The 27,683-nt window shown below is 41.2% G+C and overlaps 1 protein-coding gene across 1 annotated transcript in view; it reads right to left on the reverse strand.

Annotated features, from left to right (window-relative positions):
• Window positions 1-1,592: 1,592 nt before the first annotated feature.
• The window catches only part of GPC6 (glypican 6), a 1,045,088-nt gene continuing 1,018,997 nt past the window's right edge, over window positions 1,593-27,683 (reverse strand). The window contains exons 9-10 of the mRNA XM_077483046.1: window positions 5,953-6,128; window positions 1,593-2,255 (exon numbers count right to left, since the gene is read on the reverse strand). Of these exons, the coding sequence (XP_077339172.1) occupies window positions 2,053-2,255; window positions 5,953-6,128 (379 nt within the window). The 3' untranslated portion in view covers window positions 1,593-2,052. The remainder of the gene's footprint in view (window positions 2,256-5,952; window positions 6,129-27,683) is intronic.

The following is a 27,683-nucleotide window of genomic DNA, read 5'->3' on the forward strand; positions in this document are numbered from 1 at the left end:
AGTTTGGGCACTCAGGCTCAAAAAGGTTTGTCATCACTGGTCCATAAGTAACATACATTCAAACACTTACTAATGACGTCAAGAACTAGCCCATTTCCTGCTGTATCCCGTGCCTTCCTATTGGCCAGTGAGAACAGCAAGATGAAAGGTCAATAGGGAAGTATAAAAGGTCAGCTAACGCTTTCAACTACGAAATGTCCTAATATTATTGTCCCTGGATATGGCTTTTTAGTTGTCTCCAAATAGGGTTCCCATTTCACGATTAGCAGGCAATGTTTGCAAATATTCTAGTGGTTAAAGGAATTGTTTACTGGGAAAAATATGGATAAAGCCATCAAAAACCATCTTCTGGAAATACTAGATGCATAGCTGTCTTTGACCGAAGTACTTTCTGGAGCACTGATCTAGAACAAGCAGGCAACTAGTGAGGTCAGGGAAAGTCAGAATTAGTTTTAAATGATTTTTCCAAGTCAGTAACTCTGAAAGTACTGAAACCTTTGAAACAATATTATCGCTAAAACGAGGCAAAAAGCTAGAATTGTAAAAGGAGAGCTCAGCAATGGCAAACTATGATTTTTCTAAGTATAGGTTTCCTTTAAGAATACTGAATATCACAGCCAAATGAGTGGTGGTGAGGACAGAAGGTCCAAAATTATTATAAAAGTTGTTAAGGTATTTTCCTCCAATTTATAGCGTGATGAGGTGCAACCATTGTCCTTCTACCTTATCACCAAAGAGCAACGAGCCAAAATCAGCAGGTAAAACATTAGCAGCAGTTATATTTGTTCTTTTTAAATAGGATGCAATTCATAATCCAATAATCATCACAGAATCCTACTTGAGCAATGCAGAGCCCTTAGTGTTGCCCTTTACCCTTCCTCCAATCTCTTAAATTTGCTGGTAGAATTCCCCACCATTATTCATAGATGACCACACAACACATAACACAAATACAAAATAAAATACAGGTTGTAAATATTGCACTTTGGTGATTACCTTAATGCCCCAGGCACATGTCTCCAAATGATTTATTGTAAACAAACACAACCTGTTTATGAGTTCTGTTGCTGAACACAATTAAAGCGGTATTAAACCCAAAACCAAAAATGTATTATAACGCAGCTCACCAATCATGATAGATGTGATGGCTGCATTCACTTTCTTTATTTTGCCTTTTTCTCCTCTAACAAATTAAAGTCAAACTCCATCTCACACTGTATAAGCAGTTACCCTTATAGCAACAGTTTTGTTCCTTTTGGGAAAAAGGTTTTACATAAATAAATAACAGCTGATCACTGTAAACAGTAGTTTGTTTTATCCCTGTAACTGATGTATTTGCAGGACAGTTCATTCTTTTGAAAAACAGACTGACTGTATCACCAGATGAAAATAGAAGAAAGAAAGCCAAAAAAAAAAAAAAGAAAACAAATGCGACCACCACATAAGAATTAGTAAGCTATCATTTAATACATTTTTGCTTTTGGGTTTAATACTGCTCTAAAGATGAAAATGCAAAAGGCCGGATTGCAACTTCTGCAGACCCACTTCACACATGGTATGTAATGTTAGGTTTCAACAATACAAGCAAGAAGCAAAGTAAAATACTGTATATTTGTTTTTCTACCAGGAGGCAGATACAAGCTGGTAGTCATCAATTGCAAATCAGTTTAACATAAATCAGGTGACATGACAGTTTAAACTGTGCTGCATTTTCCTGTACATACTACAAAATACTGCATACAGTATGTGCATAACAGGTCCACATTAAGGTTAGAAAGTTTAGCACAATTTTGTATTTTTAGACTTGTTTTAGCTATTATGCCCTATAAAAAGGCTTTCTGATCACATGGTTTAGACATACATTTAGGTAAAATGCAGGTGTTTTCTGTTCGGGCTGGGTTTCCATTGTAGTAGAGAAATGAAGAGTAATAAGATGTACGTAAAAAATTGTCAATATTTGAGGGAAATGGTCCATTGTCCAGTAGTGTATTAAAAAAAGAAAATTGACTATTTTCATAACTAAAACAGTTTTTATTCCTGAAAATGTCTAAATTATCTCCATTGTCTCACCAAGATTAGGATAAATGGTGAGAACAGTGTGAGATGTGATTGCCTGTGAACAGATGCTGTAGAATATTCAAATTCCCTTCTGTCTGGTTCAAATGGTGGAGCTTCTGTTGTAATGTAGTCAGTCTCTGTAGGACAAATATCATCAGTACAGCCACTGCCACTTCCCGAGCCGCTGGTCTCTTCACCTTCAAAATATAGATGCAATTGTATTTCATGTTATTTTATATCACAATAAAAAAGAGAAAAAAATATGTCAGCAATGTGAATGCTCTTCACACATGTATTATTGTTCAGCTTTAGCCTGTGAAATCTATCCTCAGTGCGGCTTCGAGGGTGGTCGAATGTGCCTAACCTTAGCTCTATTAGTCCAAGATTATTCTACATAGAGAGAAAAGATTCGACATTATAGAGACAATAGCCTGTGAAATCTATCCTCAGTGCGCCTTCGAGGGAGGTTGAATGTGCCAAACCTAACTCTATTAGTCCAAGATTATTCGACATAAAGAGAAAAGATTCAACATGAAGATTTGACGAAGCAGATGCCGCGAGTAGACATTTATGGTCAAATGCTCCACCAATAGGCTATATAAGAATTCTAATTTTGGTTGACTAGTAATAATAATTAATAAATATAATTATTACTAGTGTCATACAACATTAGAATACTACTATAGCTTGTAGGCGGAACATTAGACCGGAAATGTACGATTGTGATGTTGTACAGTTTAGCTGCTCCTTCGAATCTTCTTAGAACATTCAACAGACACCATAAGCCTTCAATGACAGATTCAACCTTAATTATTTCGGATTTTCTGAAGAATGCATTTTTTTAACGAAATTAAATAAATAAAAACTAATTTCGGGAGTAACTAAATAAATTTATTTTGCAGACAAGAACAAAAAAACGAAAACAAAATTTCCGAAACTAAATATTTCAGTGTGCACTTGTCTAGTGATGGAGAACCTTGGCACCCCAGATGTTTTGGAACTACATTTCCCAAGAGGCCCAACCAAATTGCAGAGTGCATGAGCATCATGGGAAATGTAGTTCCAAAACATCTGGGGTGCCAAGGTTCACCATCACTAGCCTATAGGAATGTACAGAAGGCAGGAAGAGGAAGGCAAGTTCCACCACTACCAACAAAGTGCTGGAAATTTGCCTGTTGGAATGGCATAGGGTAACAGGGGATTTGTCTATAATTTTGGAGGCAACTGCATTTTTTTTCATACATAGAGTTGCCTTAAAGGCCCACTAAAGCAAAACTAGTTCCTCGTATTTGTGTAATTTAGCTTCATGTCTGGAGTCCAGCTTTCAGGTTCACAAGGTTGCCCCTTCCTCTCCAAATGTAATTCATACTGTGCATGTGGTATTGTGGGAGCTATGGTAGTTACAGTATATATAAGTACATTTATTTTTTATGATTACATCTTTGGAATTAATTGTGTTTTTTAATATCTGCCTGGAGTTTTATTTTAAAGTAAACTTCTTGTCTCAACAGTTTTGGCCAATTATATTTTGGAAAATCAAAAAAATGGTTAGTTTTAAGCCCTTGTACACACGGTCGGAGAATCCGTCGGAATGTGTCCTATCGGATCGTGTTGTCGGATAATCCGACTGTGTGTGGTATGCATCGGACTGATTCTGTCGGATTATCCATCGGACCCAATTTTCCAACCTGTTGGAAATATTTCTCGACCAACTGGGCCGATCGGACATACTCCGATCATGTGTAGAGAATTTTGATCGGACCAAGTGCCACGCATGCTCAGATCAAATTCCTACATCAAAGCTATTGGCTACTAGCCTGAATGTAGTCACATCGTAAAGAAATTACGTCATCACGTTCTGAAAGATCAGATTTTTCGACAACTTTGTCCGACCGTGTGTATGCAACAGTTTCGGACAAAATCCGTCAGACAAAATGCAACGGATTTGGTTGTCAGAATGTCCGACCGTGTGTACAAGGGCTAAGAGAGACATGCTCAACATACCATTTCCCAACTTGATCATCCACCTCAGCAAGTTCAGTCCCAGATTGACAACACAAGTGAAGTAGAAGGAAAATGGTAAATTGTTTTCAACATTTTTTACAAATAAAAATATTTATATTTTTAAATATTAAAAATAAATATTAAATAGCCCCCGTTACTCTGATACCCCTAACTAAAATATAGTGGAACCAATTGCCTTCAGAAGTCACCTAACCAACGGATTTGGTTGTCGAAATCTCCGACCATGTGTACAGGGGCTTAGAATTATACATGTTTTTAAATGTATTCTCTCTTTTATTATGTATACAAGATACAAGCAATAAAATTCACATTGCAATATCCACATTATATTTTTACAATGTACAATTATTCTCCCCATCCCCCCCCCCACTCAAAAAAAAAAGTTAACTTGTTACCGCATGTAGTTACAGTGTATAAAACATCTATCTGTTATCAATTAAAAACACTAGTTACTGTCTGAAAACTGTCAGGTAAATATTCCATGGTCCTCTACTGATAACTGATGAATATTTCAGGCAGACTCCTATGGTAATGAACTCAATTTGAATATTTTCAACTGGACAGAATAGACAGTTAAAAACCCCTACAGAGATAAAGGAACAAAAGAAGTTGTGATGAGTAGTTGATTTGTCACAAAATAAGAAAGAGAGACTGTTTTTCATACATCTGTTGACCGATTAAAAACAGACATCAGTGCATCTCAATGGAAAAATGGATGCAAATGGATGATCATCCATTTACATCTGCTTCCAGCAACATCCGTTTTTTGGAATAAATCAAAATCCTATTTTTCTTCCGTTAAAAAACTGATCGGATGAAAAACGGATGTAAACGGACAATGGATGTAAATGTCCTGGAGCCTTTTTTTGCATGAAAAAAAGGCTCCAGGACTCAAATGGTTAAGAACTCTAGCTGGCAGATTTAAAAGACTGATGTAAAAATGGATGATAAACGGATGAAATATGGATGACAAACTGATGTAAACTTCATCTGTTTTTTGAAAAAACATCACTGAACTAATCAAACGAATGGTCCACATGTGTGAAAGAGGCCTTAGCCCTTGTACACACGTTCGGACATTCCGACAACAAAATCCGTCGGATTTTGTCCGAAATTTGTGTTGCATACACACAGTCGGACAAAGTTGTCAGAAAATCCGATCGTACGTAACGTGACAACGTTATTTCATTACGACGGGACTACGTTCAGGCTAGTAGCCAATAGCTTTGGTCTAGGAATTTGATCTGAGCATGCGTGGCACTTTGTCCGATCGGAATTCTCTACACACAATCAGACAAAGTCCAATTGGATCATGTTGTCGGAAAGTTTTATAGCCCAGCTCTAAAACTTTGTCCGTCAGATATTCCGACGGAAACAGTCCGATGGAGCCCACACACAGTCGGATTATCCGACAACACGGTCCGATCGGACATTTTCCGTCGGAATGTCCGACCGTGTGTACAAGGACTTAGAGGGAGAGCAAGAGAAACGAATGACTAGAAAGAGAAAGGAGAGCAATAGAGAAAGGTGGGCCTATACCTTCTGCTACAGTTACTTTATGATGATGATGATGATTTATATCGCAATTTCAATTGCATAAACTACCAAGTTCTAATACTTTGCAAATATTAGCATCTAACATTACCAGTTTTATCTAGAAGTCGTTTTGAACTTTTTTTTTCTTTTTAAGTGTAGAAGGATTTTTCTTTAAATCTGCTGATATTTCTGCTTTTCTTACTCATAGAAAAACAAATACAAGACACCCTATAGATACTATAGATACAGATACATACTTCTGTGTAAAAGCACTTTACAAGGACAGACAGATAAATAGTTCTACATTCTGTCGTATTTAAGCCAGCGACTTACTTGTATCTTGAAAATTAACATCATTTCCATTAAGAGCATTCTTTAGTTTGTTTGTAGCAGTTCGTAGTGCCATTATTTGCTGCCTTACAAATGTGTCCGGCCTTGTGATGTCTACATCCACCTCTGGATTATTGATCTGATTTATCAAGCCATCAGTCATTACTTCAGGGAGATACCTGAAAAGTCAACCCATAGTTAATTTCGAACAGTCACTGAACAGGAAACACAGCTCTGAAACACAAGAGTCAATCTATCTGCTTCAATAGTTCATTACATTGGCAGCCATTCTGTCGTGAAGCACAGAGGTCACGTCTGGCCACTTTGGTATGGCAAGAAAATACTTGCATAAGCCCTTGGAATGTATTAATTTCAGTAGTACAAGATCATTATTATATGCAGTATGTTTTACAAGTGAAATATAACAATTTTGGCCAAAAGAGTATGTGGACATCCATCCGTATTACTATGTTAGGTGTTTCCAGTGAAGGGTACTGTTAAAACTATAACAAAAACTTTAGACAATTGTGTGCTTCCAAACTTCAGGAGTCAGGCGTATTCCAACCAATACATGGCCTCTCAAATGCTCTTTTGGCTAAAAGGGAGATCCACAATGACAAAATGCAAAATATAGTGGAAAGCTTTCCCAGGAGGGCAGAGACCATTATGGGGGGGGGGGGGGGGAGGGGACTCCATATTAATGACTATGGTTTTTTTTTGTCCAGCAAACTCATAATATTTAAAAGGCTTTTTGTGCTTTGTAACTGCTTAGTGTGCTGGGAAAAATGTGTATTGTTCTGTGTTTTCCACTGCCTATGAGCACGTTTAACTTTTAAAATGATAAAGGGGCTTTGTGGGATTTGGTGCAGATGCACACTAGAGTTCTTCAGCTGCCATTAAGCAATTCTTGGCCTCTGGGGTGCTGCTGTAACTTTAAGGAAGATAGGGCTAAGGCATTCCAGCTTTCAATTTTTTTTTCTTGGGAGCTTTAACAATTTTGAGTTGGGGATAATACTTTGCAGATTTGCCTTGTTGCATCAGTGTGGCTTCACATGTATCTGAAAATATATGCAACAAAAACCTCTGATTGTAATCCAAAACGTTGAAACAGATTTTCTTGATCGTACATCACGGGACACAGAGCCATAGTAATTACTATGTGGGTTATAGGCCACCTTCAGGTGATGGACACTGGTACATCCTAAACAGGAAGTTGCCTCCCTATATAACCCCTCCCACTTCTGGGAGTACCTCAGTTTTTTTGCAAGTGTCTAAGGTGTTGGTCATGTGCTATGTGATGTGCTATGCTATGCTGAGCTCCACTGGAGCAATCCTTGCTGGGGCTACCTATGCAGCCGGATCCACTCAAAGTCTCTTTTCAGGCTGAATTGAATGGTACCAAAGGCCTTGTGGTGGAAGAAACAAGGTTTAGCCCATAACGTTTCTCTTTTTAGAAAGCGGGACCCCGGGATCTAGTGCTTTGGTGTTTTTAGCCATAAAGTTTTTACTGGCGGGGTGCTTTACAGGTCCAGGAGTGTGGGTTTCCTGAGGGTTCCAGATTCTTGAAGGTTTTGTAACGGAGCCCACTGTGAGGGGTGAAGATTGGGTCTGTTGGTTGTCACCACAGAAATCCCTGCGTCGGGAAAAGTAAGGGAGGTTTCTAAGGATTTTAAAAATTTTCTTATGAAAGGTCTCCTTTGAAAAAAGTAAATGTTGTCATGCCTAAGAGTCACCACTGGGGGCTGTATAGAGCATGTACCTTGTCATGCTTTCCTCAAAGATCACGCTGTGTCAGCAGAAGCAGCAGGCTTCCCTTCGGCGAGCAGCTCAGACCTCTGGTAAGATTGGGGGGGGGATTTTCTTCCGCTAAACATCCCCACCTGGACAAAGCTCTCCCCCTCTCCCTGGATAGGGGGAAGCCAAAACGATCAGTGATGCTACTCTGTTTTTTTCACCGCAGCTTGTCGCAGGTCTCCTCCTCACCCCCCCCCCCCACACACACACGCCGATCCCGCTAAATCGGAGGCCCGTGTTTGTGTGGGAAAACCCTCTTTTGAAAAGAGAGGGGGGCGATGTGATGGAAGGGGCAGGGCTTAGCGCGGCCTTGGCGTGCAGCAACGTTCAGTGTGGGAATATATTTAAAAGCTCAATTTTTGCTGGCTGCAGATGTCGGAGGGACACAAGAGCAAAAAAGGGCATGTAAGAGGTTGGTGACACAGGCATTCCCTTGGTAAATTTACTAAAGGCATCAGGCTGAGCGTTAATAGCAGCGGCAGTTGCTGAACTATTGCTCAAGCAGTGGATGCGAGGATGCGATTTCTTCTGGTAGTACCTCTGCATTTGTGCATTGGTCAGAAGGGGAGGCTGAAACACCCAACAAAAAAAAGGGCTAAAAGGGTCTCCCTCAAGCTCTGGAAAGCCTACTCATCTCTACAATGGCGTCCTCCCCTGAGAGGGGGTGGCTGGTCAGAGTGAGCATCAGGACCATGAAACTGTTTTCAACACTGCAGCCCCTGTCTATATTAGTAAAGAGGTATTTTTCCTCAGCCATGAAAAAAGGTTAGCGGCTTTAATCGCATCCCAGTGTGGGACAAAATGCGACAAGTTCCCTTTCATTATCCAGGACCGTCAAACTAAGGAACTGGGGGCTGGGAAAAGATGAATTCCCTCATGGAACCGTGGTAAGGATGATGACTCCTCTTCTGAGGGGTCAAATGCGAGGGGATCAGCTTCACAATCTGTAAGATCGATGATGCAATTTATTACTGAATGGTCCGCTCCACATTTATGCTACCCTTAACTGAGTGTTTCGCTTTGCTAAAGCCTCCTCAAGATGTGCATGTCTTTCCTTTTTGTATCTGAGTGGGATCATCCAGATAAGCATTTTTTCCCTCCTAAAAAATTTTTTTCACACTTTATCCTATGGGGGAAACAATTTACTAAAGGTGGGTATACCAGAAATTGACGCTGCTATATCCTCTGTGAATAAAAGTTTGACTTGTCCGGCAGACAATGCTCAAATGTTTAGGGATCCAATGGATAAAAAGTTGGAATTCCTATTAAAAAACACTTTTTCTCTGCCAAGTTGAGTATTTCAGCCTGCGCTCACACTAATTGGTCATTCCTTAAAAGTCCAGTTTAACTAGATGCTGACCGCCGGCTGTCAAATGACAGCCAAGCGGCGCACCTATTGTGGCGGGAGGCCGTCATATGACGTCTTCCCGTTTAAACAGGGAATGCGCGCGAGCGTGCATGCGCATCCCTGTTCCTTGAAACGGAGACACCGCTCGCCACCGAGGGGGGTGAACAGCCATTGGGCATGGCTGTTTACCACGTGTTTGGCCGTGATGAAGTCACGGGTGATCACAGATGGTTCCACCTCCACTGTGCACGGTGCGTGCACACGATTGTGAGCGCGCATGCACGTCGGTGGCGGCGTGTTCCCGGGAACACTGCTTGTCACCGATGCTGGTAAACAGCCAATGTAAACAAACCGCGGTAATGAGATGTTACCGGGTTCTCCTCCTCACACACGATCGGTGTGTGAGGAGGAGAACCCGGTAACCTCTCGTTACCGCAGTTTGTTTACATTTAGTGATCGGCTGTGAAAGGATCACAGCCGATCACGTGGGTAAACAACCAGCCAATGGGATTGCGGTAACATCTCGTTACCGCTGACAGTGCACATCAAGCACACTGATTGCCCCCCCAATAAAGAGGACCTGTCTCCACCCATTATAGTACCTGTCACTCACAGTCCATCAGAGTACCCGAGTGCCTGTCACAGTCCATCAGAGTACCCGATTACCTGTCACAGTCCATCAGAGTACCCGATTACCTGTCCCAGTCCATCAGAGTACCCGAGTACCTGTCACAGCCCATCAGAGTACCCGAGTACACGTCACAGTCCATCAGAGTACCCGAGTACCTGTCACAGCCCATCAGAGTACCCGAGTACCCGTCACAGTCCATCAGAGTACCCGAGTACCTGTCACAGCCCATCAGAGTACCCGTCACAGTCCATCTGCGTACCCAAGTACCTGTAACAGCCCATCAAAGTACCTGAGTACCTGTGACAGCCCATCAGAGTACCCGAGTACCCGTCACAGCCCATCAGAGTACCCGAGTACCTCTCACAGTCCATCAGAGTACCCGAGTACCTGTCCCAGTTCATCTGAGTACCTGAATACCTGTCACAGTTCATCTGAGTATCTGTCACAGTCCATATGAGTACCTGAGTACCTATCACCACCCTTCAGAGTACCCAAATACCAGTCACCAGGTCATCAGAGTACCCGAGTACCTGTCACCATTCCATCAGAGTACTCCAGTACCTGTCACCAGGCCATCAGAGTACCCGAGTACCTGTCACCAGGCCATCAGAGTATTCAAGTACTTGTCACCAGGCCATCAGATTACTCAAGTACCGGTCACCAGCCCATCAGAGAATCTGTCACCAGGCCATCAGAGTACCCGAGTACCTGTCACCAAGCCATCAGAGTACCCGAGTACCTGTCACCAGGCTATCAGAGTACTCGAGTACCTGTCAGCAGCCCATCAGCGTACCCGAGTACCTATTTGCAGCCCATGCCTCATAGAATATACGTTACATAGTTAGTCAGGTTGAAAAAAGACACAAGCCCATTCAGTTCAACCACAAAAAAAAAACAAAAAAAACAAAAAAAAAATAATAATAATATCATACAATCCCATATACCCAATTCTATACCCACAGTTGATCCAGAGGAAGGCAAAAAACCCCAGCAGAGCATGATCCAATTTGCTAAAGCAGGGGAAAAAATTCCTTCCTGATCCCTTGAGAGGCAATCGGATTTTCCCCGGATCAACTTTACCTATAAATGTTAGTACCCAGTTATATTTTGTACACGTTGGGGTGTTTGCTTTCCAAAATTGGGTCATTTTGGGGGTAATTCCATTATCCTGGTGCTCCAGAACCTTCAAAAGTGTGATGGGTAGGAATGAAATGAGATGTGTCATTTATGCTCCTAGAAGGTCTGAAAGTGCCACTTCAATGTTGGTGCTCTGTATGTGGCCATGCTGTGTAAAAGTCTCACACATGTGGTATCGCTATACTCGGGAAGAGTAGCAGAATGTATTTTGGGGTGTCATTTGTTGTATGCATATGCGGTGTGTGAGAAATAACCTGATAATTTGGCAATTTTGTAAAAAAAAAATCAATAAAAAAAATCTTCATTTTGCAAAGAATTGTGGGAAAAAATGAAAACTTAAAAAAACTCACCATGCTACTTAATACCTTGGAATGTCTACTTTCTAAAAAGGTCATTTGGGGGGTATTTGTACTTTCCTGAGTTGTTAATGTCTCAAGAAATGAGATACACCTGATGTACTGAAGGCCTGATCAGATGTGATCAATTTTCAGTGATTGGCACCATAGTTTGTAGACTCTATAACTTTCACAAAGACCAAATAATATACACCAATGCGGGTTATGTTTATCGAAGATATGTAGCAGTATAAATTTTGGGCAAAATTTATGAAGAAAAATTACTAATTAGCAAAATTCTATGACAGAAACAAAGAAAATAAGTTTTTTTTAATTTATAGCACAAAAAATAAAAAACCCACTAGTGATTAAATATCACTAAAAGAAAGTTCTATTTGTGTGGAAAAAAGGACGCAAGTTTCATATGGGTACAGTGTTGCATGACTGAGTAATTGTCATTCAAACTGAGAGCGCTGAAAGCTGAAAATTGGTCTGGTCAGGAAGGGGGTGTAAGTGCACTGTATTGAGGTGGTTAAACAGGTGCTCAAGGTTATCCTGTTCAGCAGGCCCAGGATCTGGCAAGCTACTAGCAGCTTTATGTTTGCAATAGTTGCTATGAGAGATTCTATCCTGCAGGCCTCGCGCCTTAAGCACCATGCCAGAAGCTCATGGTTAGTCTTCCTTTTTACAGTGAAACGGCTGTTTGGGGATGATTTGGGTAATACATCCAAAGAATTTCTAGTGGAAAAAGTACCCCTTTGCCATTTAAGAAAAGGAGTAAACATATTTCATTTTAACAAGCTCCTTCTCCAGTGCCAGGGGCATCAGCCTCCAGGTAGTCACGACGGCCTCCGCTGTATCAGTTCAAGATGTAATCCTCAGGGTCAACCCCAGGGACAAAAGAAGTCTTGGGGGAGGAAACCTACAAGATACTAAAGCCTCCTTATGAGGAGGCTCCCCCCGCTCGCTCAAGTAGGGGGAATACTTCTGCAGTTCTCAAGGGTCCAGCAGGGAGAGTGCAGAGACAGATGGGGGACTTCCTCGATAGCTCCAGGGTACAAACTAGAGTTCCAAGAGTTCCTGTCTCCTCGTTTTCTCACATCAAATGTTCCTAAGGATCCAGAGAAAAAGAAGTCTCTTTCTTTTTGGACCATCTTTTAGCAAAAAAGTGTTCATGGTAGTCCCCATGAAAGAGCAGGGGTTCGGTTTTGTTCAAACCTTTTTTCATGGTGCCAAAACCAAATGGAGATGTCAAACCCATTCTGGATCTCAAACATCTAAACATCTCTGGTTCCTGAATATCCATTCTCTTTTCGCATGGAGTCAATCCAATCAGTTGTCTCCATCCTACAAGGAGGAGAACTTCTGGCATAAATTGGCATCAAGGATGCATACCTCCATGTGCCTATTTCCCCATTCACCAGCAATATCTACTTTTCAAGGTAGAAAATGTTAATTTTTAGTTTGTAGCTCTGCTTTTTTGTCTATCTACTGCACCTTGAGTGTTTACAAAGCTTCTGATTATTGTTTACCTAGACGAACTGCTCATGATAGACCAGTTGGTAGCACGCTTAAACCAAAGTGTGGTCACCACATTCAACTACCTGGAAAAACTAGGTTGGATTCTCAACCTAGAGAAATCTTCCTTAAAACCATGAAGGAGGCTAGAATACTTGGGTCTGATCATAGATACACCCAAAAAAAGGGTATTCTTGCCCCAGGCTAAGATTAGCCCCATAAAGGAACTGATTCAGGTGGTCAAAGCAAAGAAGAATCCTTCTATTCAGCTTTGCAAGAAGTTGTTGGAAAAGATAGTGGCTTCATTCAAGGCCATTCCTTATGCTCAGTTTGTTCTAGGCTGCTGTAAAACAGTATCTTATTGGCTTGGAACAAGAAGGTCCAAGCTTTCGATTTCCCAATGTGTCTGACTCCAAAGGTGTGCCGGAGCCTCAGTTTATGGTTAATAACCAAAAATCTCCAAAGGGGAAAATCCTTCCTACAGTTACCTGGGAAGTGGTAACAACATATGCCAACCTTTTTTAGGTTGGGGAGCAGTCCTGGAAGAGGCAACTGTCCAAGAGAAGTGGTCCAGATCAGAAATGACCTTGCCCATGAACATTATAGTAATTCAGGCAGAGCACCTGGCCCTGAGGGCCTGAACGTTCATTTTACAGAATTTTCCTGTCAGGATCCAATCCAACAATGCCACAGCAATGCCCTATATCAATCACCAAGGGGGCACAAGAAGTTGTGTGGCCCAGAGAGGTAAGGCATATCTTAACTTCGGCAGAAAACAATGTACTTTGCCTATCAGCAGTCTTCATTCTAGGAATAGAAAATTGGCAGGCGGACTACTTGAGTCACCAGCAGTTGTTCCCGGGAGAATGGTTCCTTCACCCTAATATCTTCCTGTCAATATGTCAAAGATGGGGGATCCCAGATGTAGATCTGTTTGCATCCAGGTTAAACAAAGAAATTGACAACTTTTTGTCAAGAACAAAGGATCAAATATAAAAAGGTGCATACAAAAATAGTGTTAAAATTCCAAATAACTAATTGGTTGCACGTGGCGCTATTACCTGTGTACCTTTCAGTAAACGTGCCCTCACCTCCTCAGTGATCCTATCTCAGATCATAAATTGTGTGATCAGTAACAAAATATATAAATATTTATCACTCAGTGAATACCCAAATTTGCATTTAGATTACATATGCAGTGACGAATATAAACAAATGTGAATATAGTCCATCCACCAAACAATATTTAAAGAATATCCAGATTACAGAAAGTCTTTCTATAAATGCGTGAAAAAAGTATCCAGTGTTCAGATTCCTTTTTACAAGTGACTCCTTTCACCACACCATCCGTGATTTATGCTCCCCCCTTCGTGAAAACACTCACCGACTGCTAAGCCTTACACTCTCGTGTGAGGCTCAAGGGCTTTCAAAAAGATCTCTCAAGATGAAATTCAGACCCCAGCACATCCGATTGGAACTTCTCCACTTACGCACTTCATTGTATATATATATACCTCAAAGAGAAATCACAGAGGGAGACCCCAATAGTGTAATACTGCAATCACTCTTTAATATTTTAAAAATCTCACTCCTTATGCACTCACATGAACTTAAAAAAGCAAAATCACTTCAAAAGAGTAAAAAGACTCGCTTCACAACTTCACTCCACAAAACTATTCTGAATACGTCGGGGCATTGGTGGTCACGGCGGACTCATTAGATGCGGTACTGAATCGCTTAATCTCACCCCTCCTCGTGCGTCCCGCCTGGTCCCACACAGCAGGTCTGTTCGAAAAAGGGCGCCTTCAAGTCAAATAATTCAGTCCTCTTAGTCCTGTGCCTCCTTCCCAGCTCCGTGTATGTCAGCTCAATATTCACCAGATAGCCACGCCCCCGACATGTTTCGTCATATCAGACTTAATCATGGGATTGGCTATCTGGTCCAACATCCCACCTTATATTCCCCCATCGTCGAATCAACGTCCTTGGCTTTCCCTCTGTCACTCCCATATTAATGGAGTGTATACTAGCGTCCACAACACGCGCCGAAAACAAATCCCTGATTTGCGCATGCTCAAATCACAGCATTTGATATCCCCATTTCGAAAACTGGTGTATAATAACAGGCATTCGATTTGAGAGTTCGCTACAGTCTCCGGAGCGTGCGTCGAGATTTATCATGTGCGTCGAAACATTCGATCTTAGATGTTGCATTCGATGCTTTATAGGTTCCGCTCCGGTCTCAATACTTTACATACGCTGCGTGCTGATAGGCCTCGCATGCGCCGAGATCGAGACTGAGTGTCCCCATCTCCACAATAGTCAAGTATTGGATTCCGTGTCCCCACATTCAATCATCGAGAAAATGTGGAACCCTTAGCGTACTACCTCTAGTGATGTCAATACCCATCAGTGGTGTCTATCCATTTAAGCAAACGGTATCCTTCTGCATATCGCATTAGTCAACTAATATTACATTTAGTAACCGTGCCTCCCCACAGCATGCAATCCAGTATATACGTAACTATAGACTGGTGCAATACTCTGTCGCCGTGTCATCAATGCGCCAACGTTTACAATAATGGTTGCAATAATGGTTATCATACATCTTCAACTAGCTAATAGGTACACGTATTCATTACTATATTGAAGTATTACAAATGCAAATCTAATTAAAATTCAAATGGAAATGCATATATCTCAAAGACAACACCTATATTGCAGGTGAACTAACATATAAGCATAACTCCAAATAAAAAATTCTTAAAAATCTAAAATCGCATTAAAAAAAGATCCTATGGCTATTGCCCTAAACAGAGACAAAATTGGCACCCTCATAATATTTACAGGGCTCCCCCATCAATAACTTCGCATCTGTCTCCAGATGCGAACTCATGTAAAGACTTATTTTAGAGATCAGTGATTGGTAACCTCCTGTGCATTTCCATATCGGAGTTGCAACCTTAAATGGTAAACATCATGTGCATTTCCATATCGGAATTGCAATCTTCCCTCTATAACACTTGAGAAATCACTACACCCTACCGCCTCATACAGGATGTTTCTACTAAGGGGGCTGATTTCCCCTACTAGAACAACACTGTTACTGTCCATATTGCTTGACTACAAGTCACTAATATAGCAGTTAAGGTCCAGCTCTATGTTCATACCTCTCGGATAGAGGCTCCTCAACAAGAAGATCCACTTGGTCTCCCTCTGCGACAGATCTCTTACACGATTAGAGCCCCTCCAGGAGGGATGAACATGATCTATTCCACAAAACTGTAGTAGATCGGGATTTTGTTGATGGTGTTCCTTAAAATGTAATGACACGCTATGATACTGGTAACCCTTTCGGATATTAGTCAAATGTTCTGAGATACGCACTCTCAATAATCTCTTTGTACGTCCTACATATAGTAAATTACAGGGGCACCATAGCAGGTATACAATATGAGACATATTGCATGTCATGAATTCCTTGATTTCAAATGATTCACCCTCACTGTTAGTTATTGAGGTGATTCCCCTATTTATCTGGTGTACAGTTCTACAACATATGCACCTCCTACATGCATAGAAACCTTTCAGTTCACCCGAGATGGTAACTCGCTTAGGAGGGTCCAGAACCTTTTTTACAACCCTATCCCCAATATTGGGCGCCCGTCTATAGATAAATCCCGGGGTTTTGGGTATCAACCCCCCCAAATGTTTATCCCTACCCAGGATATGCCAGTGTGTTCTAAAAATCTGCTCTACCTCTCTAAATTGATGATGGAAATTAGACAAGAATCTTAGTTGATGTTGTGCCCCCTCTCCTTCCTTTCTCCTCCCCTCCAGGCAGGTTTCCCTTGGAATATTCGCAACCGTCCCAATAGTTTCATCCAAGATGGTTTCTGAATACCCTTTCTGTATAAACCTCTCCTTCAAGATTTGGGATTGGGCTACGAAATCCTCTTTAGTTGTACAGTTCCTACGAACCCTTAGAAATTGTCCCTTAGGGATGTTTCTAATCCAGGATGGATGATGTCCGCTCTTAGTTGATAAATAGCTATTCCGATCTGTGTTCTTAAAATACACTGTCGTACTCAATCTATCATCCTTTCTCTCTATCAAGAGATCAAGGAAGTTTACCGTAGTGGAACTAATATTGAATTCCAACTTAATGTCATTCGAGTTGGAGTTCAATCTTTCCAAGAAATGTAAAACTGAGGCCTCTGTTCCACCCCATATAAAAAACAGGTCATCTATGAATCTGCGATAGAACATTAGTTGCGGACACTCACTACCAAACACATATCTATCCTCCCACTCAGCCATGAATAAGTTGGCGAGGCTGGGGGCATATTTGGCCCCCATTGCCACGCCAACCTTCTGGGCAAAGAAGGATCCATCAAACCAGAAGTAATCAAAGATGGGGACAGGAATATGGGTATGATGGTAATCGAGTAAGGGGCAATTCGATACCATTACAGAATAGGTTTATGCCTTTGACATATGATGATGGAAGTGGAAGGATGAATGAATCTGGGTTCCCGCCTCGTACTCTTCCCCCTCCCCCTTTTTTAAATCAGAGGGGGAGAGGGGGGAGAGGGGGAGGGATAACCCCAAGGGGACATATTCCAACTATGCCCAATGGACAGAGAAATGTACCTACCCAACAAGGAGGTTCAATGGGGAGAGGAGGAGGGGATGCAGGGCAGGATGGAGGAAACAATCCAAGAAAAAGACTGAGGGACACTTAGACAATGGTATTTTTAATTTAAGCAAGGTGACATTGGATAAGAAGGAAATGAATATTCTAAACATGGGACTTAAATGTGCTCCACGACAGAGTATGAATAAGTTTGATGTATACATAGATATACACAAATATATTCGGACCTTAAACATTAAGAAACATTTTTTGATGCACCCCAATACTCCGAAATTAGGGATTAATAATCCTAACAGCCAAATGGATAGCGGACTGAGGAATCGGTCACTATTCAATCCGCAGTTGACTGCTAATCATTTTGTAGAGGTTTTTAAAAACTTGGTGTTAAATGATTTAGAAAAACTCCCCGTAAGTAAGGGTGTGAACCCAAGATATATTAAGGAGGGGATTACATCCCTAGAAGAAAAGAATGATATCATTATACGCCCGGCAGATAAGGGAGGGGGGGTGGTGATCCTTGATAGATCATTCTATCATGACCAGTTGGAGGAGCTGTTAGGGGACACCACCACCTATAAAAAACTAAATTTAGACCCTACAGATGAATATAAGAACCAATTAGAGATGTTGGTGGAGTGGGGATATGGGAAGGGAGTACTTAACTTAAAAGAAAAGAAATATTTGGTCCCTAGCTCCTGCAGGATACCGGTAATCTATACCTTGCCCAAAATTCATAAGGATGTGACGGCTCCTCCACCTCGCCCTATTGTAAACGGGATAGGATCAGTCACTTCGAGACTGGGAGAATATTTAGATAGAGCACTCCAACCCAGTGTGAAAAACACAAGAGCGTATTTGAGGGATACAACAGATCTGTTAAAATCCCTCAATGAGATCTCTATCCCCTCGACCATGGAAGTGTATTTGGTTACGGCTGACGTAGCTAGCCTATATACCATTATTCAACACCAAGATGCCCTGCTAGCACTTAATTGGGCCATGAGCAGGAGGGAGGATATTCCACATGCCCGGAAGGTGTTTGTGGGCCAGGCATTAGATTTTTGCATGACCCACAGCTACTTCTGGTTTGATGGATCCTTCTTTGCCCAGAAGGTTGGCGTGGCAATGGGGGCCAAATATGCCCCCAGCCTCGCCAACTTATTCATGGCTGAGTGGGAGGATAGATATGTGTTTGGTAGTGAGTGTCCGCAACTAATGTTCTATCGCAGATTCATAGATGACCTGTTTTTTATATGGGGTGGAACAGAGGCCTCAGTTTTACATTTCTTGGAAAGATTGAACTCCAACTCGAATGACATTAAGTTGGAATTCAATATTAGTTCCACTACGGTAAACTTCCTTGATCTCTTGATAGAGAGAAAGGATGATAGATTGAGTACGACAGTGTATTTTAAGAACACAGATCGGAATAGCTATTTATCAACTAAGAGCGGACATCATCCATCCTGGATTAGAAACATCCCTAAGGGACAATTTCTAAGGGTTCGTAGGAACTGTACAACTAAAGAGGATTTCGTAGCCCAATCCCAAATCTTGAAGGAGAGGTTTATACAGAAAGGGTATTCAGAAACCATCTTGGATGAAACTATTGGGACGGTTGCGAATATTCCAAGGGAAACCTGCCTGGAGGGGAGGAGAAAGGAAGGAGAGGGGGCACAACATCAACTAAGATTCTTGTCTAATTTCCATCATCAATTTAGAGAGGTAGAGCAGATTTTTAGAACACACTGGCATATCCTGGGTAGGGATAAACATTTGGGGGGGTTGATACCCAAAACCCCGGGATTTATCTATAGACGGGCGCCCAATATTGGGGATAGGGTTGTAAAAAAGGTTCTGGACCCTCCTAAGCGAGTTACCATCTCGGGTGAACTGAAAGGTTTCTATGCATGTAGGAGGTGCATATGTTGTAGAACTGTACACCAGATAAATAGGGGAATCACCTCAATAACTAACAGTGAGGGTGAATCATTTGAAATCAAGGAATTCATGACATGCAATATGTCTCATATTGTATACCTGCTATGGTGCCCCTGTAATTTACTATATGTAGGACGTACAAAGAGATTATTGAGAGTGCGTATCTCAGAACATTTGACTAATATCCGAAAGGGTTACCAGTATCATAGCGTGTCATTACATTTTAAGGAACACCATCAACAAAATCCCGATCTACTACAGTTTTGTGGAATAGATCATGTTCATCCCTCCTGGAGGGGCTCTAATCGTGTAAGAGATCTGTCGCAGAGGGAGACCAAGTGGATCTTCTTGTTGAGGAGCCTCTATCCGAGAGGTATGAACATAGAGCTGGACCTTAACTGCTATATTAGTGACTTGTAGTCAAGCAATATGGACAGTAACAGTGTTGTTCTAGTAGGGGAAATCAGCCCCCTTAGTAGAAACATCCTGTATGAGGCGGTAGGGTGTAGTGATTTCTCAAGTGTTATAGAGGGAAGATTGCAATTCCGATATGGAAATGCACATGATGTTTACCATTTAAGGTTGCAACTCCGATATGGAAATGCACAGGAGGTTACCAATCACTGATCTCTAAAATAAGTCTTTACATGAGTTCGCATCTGGAGACAGATGCGAAGTTATTGATGGGGGAGCCCTGTAAATATTATGAGGGTGCCAATTTTGTCTCTGTTTAGGGCAATAGCCATAGGATCTTTTTTTAATGCGATTTTAGATTTTTAAGAATTTTTTATTTGGAGTTATGCTTATATGTTAGTTCACCTGCAATATAGGTGTTGTCTTTGAGATATATGCATTTCCATTTGAATTTTAATTAGATTTGCATTTGTAATACTTCAATATAGTAATGAATACGTGTACCTATTAGCTAGTTGAAGATGTATGATAACCATTATTGCAACCATTATTGTAAACGTTGGCGCATTGATGACACGGCGACAGAGTATTGCACCAGTCTATAGTTACGTATATACTGGATTGCATGCTGTGGGGAGGCACGGTTACTAAATGTAATATTAGTTGACTAATGCGATATGCAGAAGGATACCGTTTGCTTAAATGGATAGACACCACTGATGGGTATTGACATCACTAGAGGTAGTACGCTAAGGGTTCCACATTTTCTCGATGATTGAATGTGGGGACACGGAATCCAATACTTGACTATTGTGGAGATGGGGACACTCAGTCTCGATCTCGGCGCATGCGAGGCCTATCAGCACGCAGCGTATGTAAAGTATTGAGACCGGAGCGGAACCTATAAAGCATCGAATGCAACATCTAAGATCGAATGTTTCGACGCACATGATAAATCTCGACGCACGCTCCGGAGACTGTAGCGAACTCTCAAATCGAATGCCTGTTATTATACACCAGTTTTCGAAATGGGGATATCAAATGCTGTGATTTGAGCATGCGCAAATCAGGGATTTGTTTTCGGCGCGTGTTGTGGACGCTAGTATACACTCCATTAATATGGGAGTGACAGAGGGAAAGCCAAGGACGTTGATTCGACGATGGGGGAATATAAGGTGGGATGTTGGACCAGATAGCCAATCCCATGATTAAGTCTGATATGACGAAACATGTCGGGGGCGTGGCTATCTGGTGAATATTGAGCTGACATACACGGAGCTGGGAAGGAGGCACAGGACTAAGAGGACTGAATTATTTGACTTGAAGGCGCCCTTTTTCGAACAGACCTGCTGTGTGGGACCAGGCGGGACGCACGAGGAGGGGTGAGATTAAGCGATTCAGTACCGCATCTAATGAGTCCGCCGTGACCACCAATGCCCCGACGTATTCAGAATAGTTTTGTGGAGTGAAGTTGTGAAGCGAGTCTTTTTACTCTTTTGAAGTGATTTTGCTTTTTTAAGTTCATGTGAGTGCATAAGGAGTGAGATTTTTAAAATATTAAAGAGTGATTGCAGTATTACACTATTGGGGTCTCCCTCTGTGATTTCTCTTTGAGGTATATATATATACAATGAAGTGCGTAAGTGGAGAAGTTCCAATCGGATGTGCTGGGGTCTGAATTTCATCTTGAGAGATCTTTTTGAAAGCCCTTGAGCCTCACACGAGAGTGTAAGGCTTAGCAGTCGGTGAGTGTTTTCACGAAGGGGGGAGCATAAATCACGGATGGTGTGGTGAAAGGAGTCACTTGTAAAAAGGAATCTGAACACTGGATACTTTTTTCACGCATTTATAGAAAGACTTTCTGTAATCTGGATATTCTTTAAATATTGTTTGGTGGATGGACTATATTCACATTTGTTTATATTCGTCACTGCATATGTAATCTAAATGCAAATTTGGGTATTCACTGAGTGATAAATATTTATATATTTTGTTACTGATCACACAATTTATGATCTGAGATAGGATCACTGAGGAGGTGAGGGCACGTTTACTGAAAGGTACACAGGTAATAGCGCCACGTGCAACCAATTAGTTATTTGGAATTTTAACACTATTTTTGTATGCACCTTTTTATATTTGACAGTTTATGGTAAGTGGCCGCTAAGGTATAAAATATTGGATTATCCGTAGCGCTGTGACGATACACTAGGAAAAGGGTTTGTGGAGTGTGTATCTTTATAATAAAAGAACAAAGGATCCACTAGCTTGTGGAACAGATGCCTTGGTGTTCCCGTGGAATCAGTTTTCACTGATTTATTCATTCCCTATTATTCTGCCTGCATCCACGACTTCTTCGCAGGATCAAGCAGGAAGGGAAGTCGGTTATTCTTGTGGCCCCCAGCATGGCGCAGGAGATCTCGGTATGCAATATCATAAGGATGGCAGTAGGGGTCCCATGGACCCTACCACCACTTTCAGACCTTCTCTCGCAAGGTCCGGTATTCCATCCTACCTTATAAATGCTAAATTTAATGGGTTGGCTATTGAGACCCATATTCTGAAGAAACGAGGGCTGTCAAGTTCAGTGGTATCTATCTTGGTTAATGCAAGGAAGCCAGCCTCCAGAATCACATATTATAGAGTCTGGAAGGCATATGTCTCCTGAGATGAATCCAGGGGTTGGCACCCTAGGAAGTATGTCATAGGTAGAATCCTTGACTTCCTGCAGAAAGAAATAAAGCTGGCCTTGAGTACTTTCAAAGGCCAGGTCTCGGCCTTATCGGTATTATTTTAATGACCACTTGCTGCGCATTCTTTGGTTCGTAGTTTTTTTCAGGGGGTAACATGGCTTAATCCCCCGGTTAGATCACCCCTTAACCCTTGGGACTTAAATTCAGTTCTGTCAGCATTACAAAAACAACATATTCTCTTGGTCCTTTTGACAAGGAAACTAGTTTTTCTGGTAACCATATCTTCTGCAAGAACGGTATCAGAGTTGGCTGCTCTTTCTTGTAAATAGCCATATTATTATTATTCACAAGGATGAGGTAGTATTGCATTCTCATCGTAACTTTCTACCGAAGGTAGTGTCAGGTTTTTTTCTAAACCAGGATAATGTTCTACCTTCATTTTCCAGAACCTTGTTCTATGAAAGAGAATTCACTACATTCTCTTGATGTGGTGAGAGCAGTCAAGGTCTACTTAAAGGCAACTGCTCAGATTCGGAAAACTGGTGTTGTGTTTGTGTTGCCTGAAGGTCCTAAAAGAGGACAGGCAGCATCAAAATCTACTATTTCTAAATGGATTCGACAATTAATCATTCTAGCTTATGGTTTAAAGAGGTAAATTCCACAGACTCAAATCAAAGCGCACTCCTCCAGGCCTGTTAGTGCTTCGTGGGCAGTGCATCACTAAGCCTCCATGGCTCAAATCTGCAGGGCCGCAACTTGGTATTCCGTCTATATGTTTACCAGATTCCATCAGGTGGATGTAAAAGACATGAGGATATCGCCTTTGGGCGCAGTGTTCTGCAGGCAGCAGTATAAGTCCTCTGATCTCATGTTGCCCTACTTTGGTTGTGTCTCCCTCCTCTCAGTTGGCATTGCTTTGGGACATCCCACATAGTAATTACTATGGCTCTGTGTCCCATGATGTATGATTAAGAAAATAGGATTTTTATAACAGCTTACCTGTAAAATCCTTTTCTTTGAAGTACATCACGGGACATAGAGGTCCCTCCCCTCTTTCTGGTATACACGTGTATTGCTTTGCTACAAAAACTGAGGTACTCTCAGTAGTGGGAGGGGTTATATAGGGAGGCAACTTCCTGTTTAGGGTGTGCCAGTGTCCATCACCTGAAGGTGGCCTATAACCCACATAATAATTACTATGGCTCTGTTTTCCGTGATGTACCTCAAAGTATAGTATTTTACAGGTGAGCTGTTATAAAAAATCCTTTTATTTAAGTTTTAGTTGGAAACATATACATTTTTGTATTGCACTCTCTCTTTATATATATATATATATATATATATATATATATATATATATATATACAGTATCTCACAAAAGTAAGTACACGCCTCACATTTTGTAAATATTTTATTATATCTTTTCATGTGACAACACTGAAGAAATTACACTTTGCTACAATGTAAAGTAGTGAGTGTACAGCTTGTATAACAGTGTACATTTGCTGTCCCCTCAAAATAACTCAACACACAGCCATTAATGTCTAAACCGTTGGCAACAAAAGTGAGTACACCCCTAAGTGAAAATGCCCAAATTGGGCCCAATTAGCCATTTTCCCCCCCCGCTGTCATGTGACTCATTAGTATTACAAGGTCTCAGGTGTGAATGTGGAGCAGATGTGTTAAATTTGGTGTTATCGCTCTCACTCTCTCATACTGGTTACTGGAAATTCAACATGGCACCTCATGGCAAAGCTCTCTCCAAGGAGCTGCAAAAAATAATTGTTGCTCTACATAAAGATGGCCTAGGCTATAAGAAGATTGCCAAGACCCAGAAACTAAGCTGCAGCATGGTGGCCAAGACCATACAGCGGTTTAACAGGACAGGTTCCACTCAGAACAGGCCTCGCCATGGTCGATCAAAGAAGTTGAGTGCACATGCTCAGCATCACATCCAGAGTTTGTCTTTTAGAAAAAGACATATGAGTGCTGCCAGTATTGCTGCAGAAGTTGAAGGGGTGGGGGGTCAGCCTGTCAGTGCTCAGACCATATGCCACATACTGCATCAAATTGGTCTGCATGGCTGTCACCTTTTCTAAAGATAATGCACAAGAAAGCCTGCAAACAGTTTGCCGAAGACTAAGGACATGGATTACTGGAACCATGTACTGTGGTCTAATGAGACCAAGATAAATTTAGTTGGTTCAGATGGTGTCAAGCGTGTGTGGTGGCAATCAGGTGAGGAGTAAAAAGACAAGTGTGTCTTCCCTACAGTCAAGCATGGTGGTGGGAGTGTCATGGTCTGGGGCTGCATGAGTGCTGCCGGCACTAGGGAGCTACAGTTCATTGAGGGAAACATGAATGCCAACATGTACTGTAACATACTGAAGCAGTGCATGATTCCCTCCCTTTGGAGACTGGGTCACAAATAATGACCCCAAACACACCTCCAAGATGACTATTGCCTTGCTAAAGAAGCTGAGGGTAAAGGGGATGGACTAGTCAAACATGTCTCCAGACCTAAACCCTATTGAGCATCTGTGGGGCATCCTCAATGGAAGGTGGAGGAGTGCAAGGTCTGTAACATCCACCAGCTCCGTGATGTTGTCGTGGAGGGGCGGAAGAGGATTCCAGTGGTAACTTGTGAAGCTCTGGTGAACTCCATGCCCAAGAGGGTTAAGGAAGTGCTGGAAAATAATGGCGGCCACACAAAATATTGACACTTTTTGGGCCCAATTTGGACATTTTTACTTAGGGGTGTACTCAGTTTTGTTGCCAGTGGTTTAGAAAATAATGGCTGTGTGTGAGTTATTTTGATGGGACAGAAAATTTACACCATTATACAAGCTGTACACTCACTACTTTACATTGCAACAAAGTGTAATTTCTTCAGTGTTGTCACATTAAAATATATAATAAAATATTTACAAAAATGTGAGAGGTGTACTCACTTTTGTGAGATACTGTATATATAGTACGAGTCACCAACCAGTTAAAAAAAAAATAGACAATTTAAAGAAAATTGTCCTCAAGTGTTTATTTTCTCATCACGCAGAACGTCAAGTACATTAATCTGTATGAGGTTACTTATCATTGTTTAGCTCTCAGCTGCATATCAAGAACAGCACAGTTCGATATCATGAATAATTTGCCATCATTGAAATTCTGCTCTGTGACAAACATCTGATAGATTAAATGTTATAATAACACTTGATAGAATTGATTTATTTTTGCACTGTGCTGGTTTATGGTGTTCATTTTCATCTTTAAGGTTGGACAGTGCCATTTCCCAATTATACTCGCCAGTGATTTAAAAAAAAAAGACAACAATGACTAAATTATCTGGAGGACTCTATGTAATGTGCATTTAGTTATTGCAATGACTGCTGGCAAAGCATCAGCCACTTTCACATGCTTTTCATAGTTTGTTAACAGTTTGGTTTGTCGTTTCAGGCAAGTTTCATATTAGTAGACATCTTAAGCCCCATACACACAATCAGAAATTCTGCCAGCAAAAGTCGGATGTGAGCTTTTGGTCAGAAATTCCGACCGTGTGTATGCTCCATCAGACTTTTGCTTTCAGAATTCCAGCCAGCAAAAGATTGAGAGCAGGTTCTCTATTTTTTGGTCGCAAAAAGTTCCGATCAGAAACTCCGATCGTCTGTACAAATTCTGATGCGCAAAATTCCTACACATGCTTGGAAACAATTTGACGTATGCTCGGAAGCATTGAACTTAATTTTCTCTGCTCATCGTAGTGCTGTATGTTACCGTGTTCATGACGGTTGAAATTTCAGAGAACTTTTGTGTGATTGTATGTATGCCAGCCAAGCATGAGCGGAATTCCGTCGGAAAAACGATCCAAGTTTCCATGGGCTACTATGGCCACCCCTGCACCACCCCTCTCATGTGTATTTTTAAAGAGTAACTCTGTTTTAGGTTGCATGCTTCAGCATTCTCTTCCCTGACCGTTGGACTGTTTAGCTGAACCAGTTGTGTTAAGAGAATACAGTATAATCTAATGTACGCAGTGCTGTTACTAATAATAAATAGGAGTCTGAACTAACTCTCAGGATGCATGTATTGTATAAGATAAACTATAGGCCAAGCATCTGTAGTTAATGATGCTTTGGGCCCGTGACAGCATATGGTACTAAAAGTCACTCTAGATGTATTGCTGGTATATAAAATAATATCACAATCAGAGTTGATATGATTATCAGGTGCTTCTTCAGATAAATTAAAACATTAGAAGAATAAAAAACAAGTTGTTTTTTTATGAACTGACAAACAACCATATAAGAAAAATGTACATACTGGAGAAAGATCAGGTTGTCTTTCTGATATAGGTGATACTGCTGTAAACTTCTTACAATATTCATTAGGGGGAACTTTTTTTTTCTAATTTTGGACAGAATATGGAAGAGTTAAAACCTACATCGAATTCATATTCTTGCCTTTCCCCACAGGGGACATGTACCCTCATTACTTACCCTTGACCACTGATTACCAACAGGATTAGGAGGTAAGGAAAAACCTTCCAATTGAGAACTCAATAATTGTTAATGATGGCATTACCCATCACTTAGGGGGGATTGTTTTATTTTACTGCCATGTCTCTGGGACATGAAAAAAAGGAAAATCTTCAAAGTGGGTGAGATCTAGAGCTATAAGAACATGATGGAATTTAACCCTTCCTTACTTTACACCCCCCCCCCAAAAAAAAAGGTTTAACATCCACGCTTTAAGTGTCCAACCAGGCATGTGTCTATAATATTTGCTGTGGTGTGGTCTTTTGAAAATACTAGATCCCTGGCTTACATGCTGATCTGATAGTTTAAATACTTTCTGAGCCACTAACTTCCAGAACAATGCACATTACGAACATTGACTTCATTTTTTATTTTGTGATTTACATACTGTATTTGTTTAGGGTCACTGTTAAAACAGCATTCAATCTAGAGCCAGACAGGCAACTGTCATTTTCAGAAGTAGGTCAACAATGGCAGCCACCATTTTTTTCTCATGACATGTCTCCTATAAAGGAGTGCTTTTGTTGAGAGAAAGGTGTATGCACCCTGACCTACTAGGCTTCTATTTTATAATCTGATGTGAGGGGTTAGCTCGACAGCGGGTGTGTGTGACCCCCTGGATGGGTTCACAACACAAAATCAGGCACAGCAGACAGCGTTGTAGGTGCAAAAAAACAAAAGATGCGGTTTATTTATGCTACATGCAGTGATACATATAACAGCCAAACAAAAAT

Source organism: Lithobates pipiens, unplaced genomic scaffold, assembly GCF_037356315.1.
Source record: "Lithobates pipiens isolate NorthernLeopardFrog02 unplaced genomic scaffold, aLitPip1_a1.2 Scaffold_16, whole genome shotgun sequence".
NCBI lineage: Eukaryota > Metazoa > Chordata > Amphibia > Anura > Ranidae > Lithobates > Lithobates pipiens.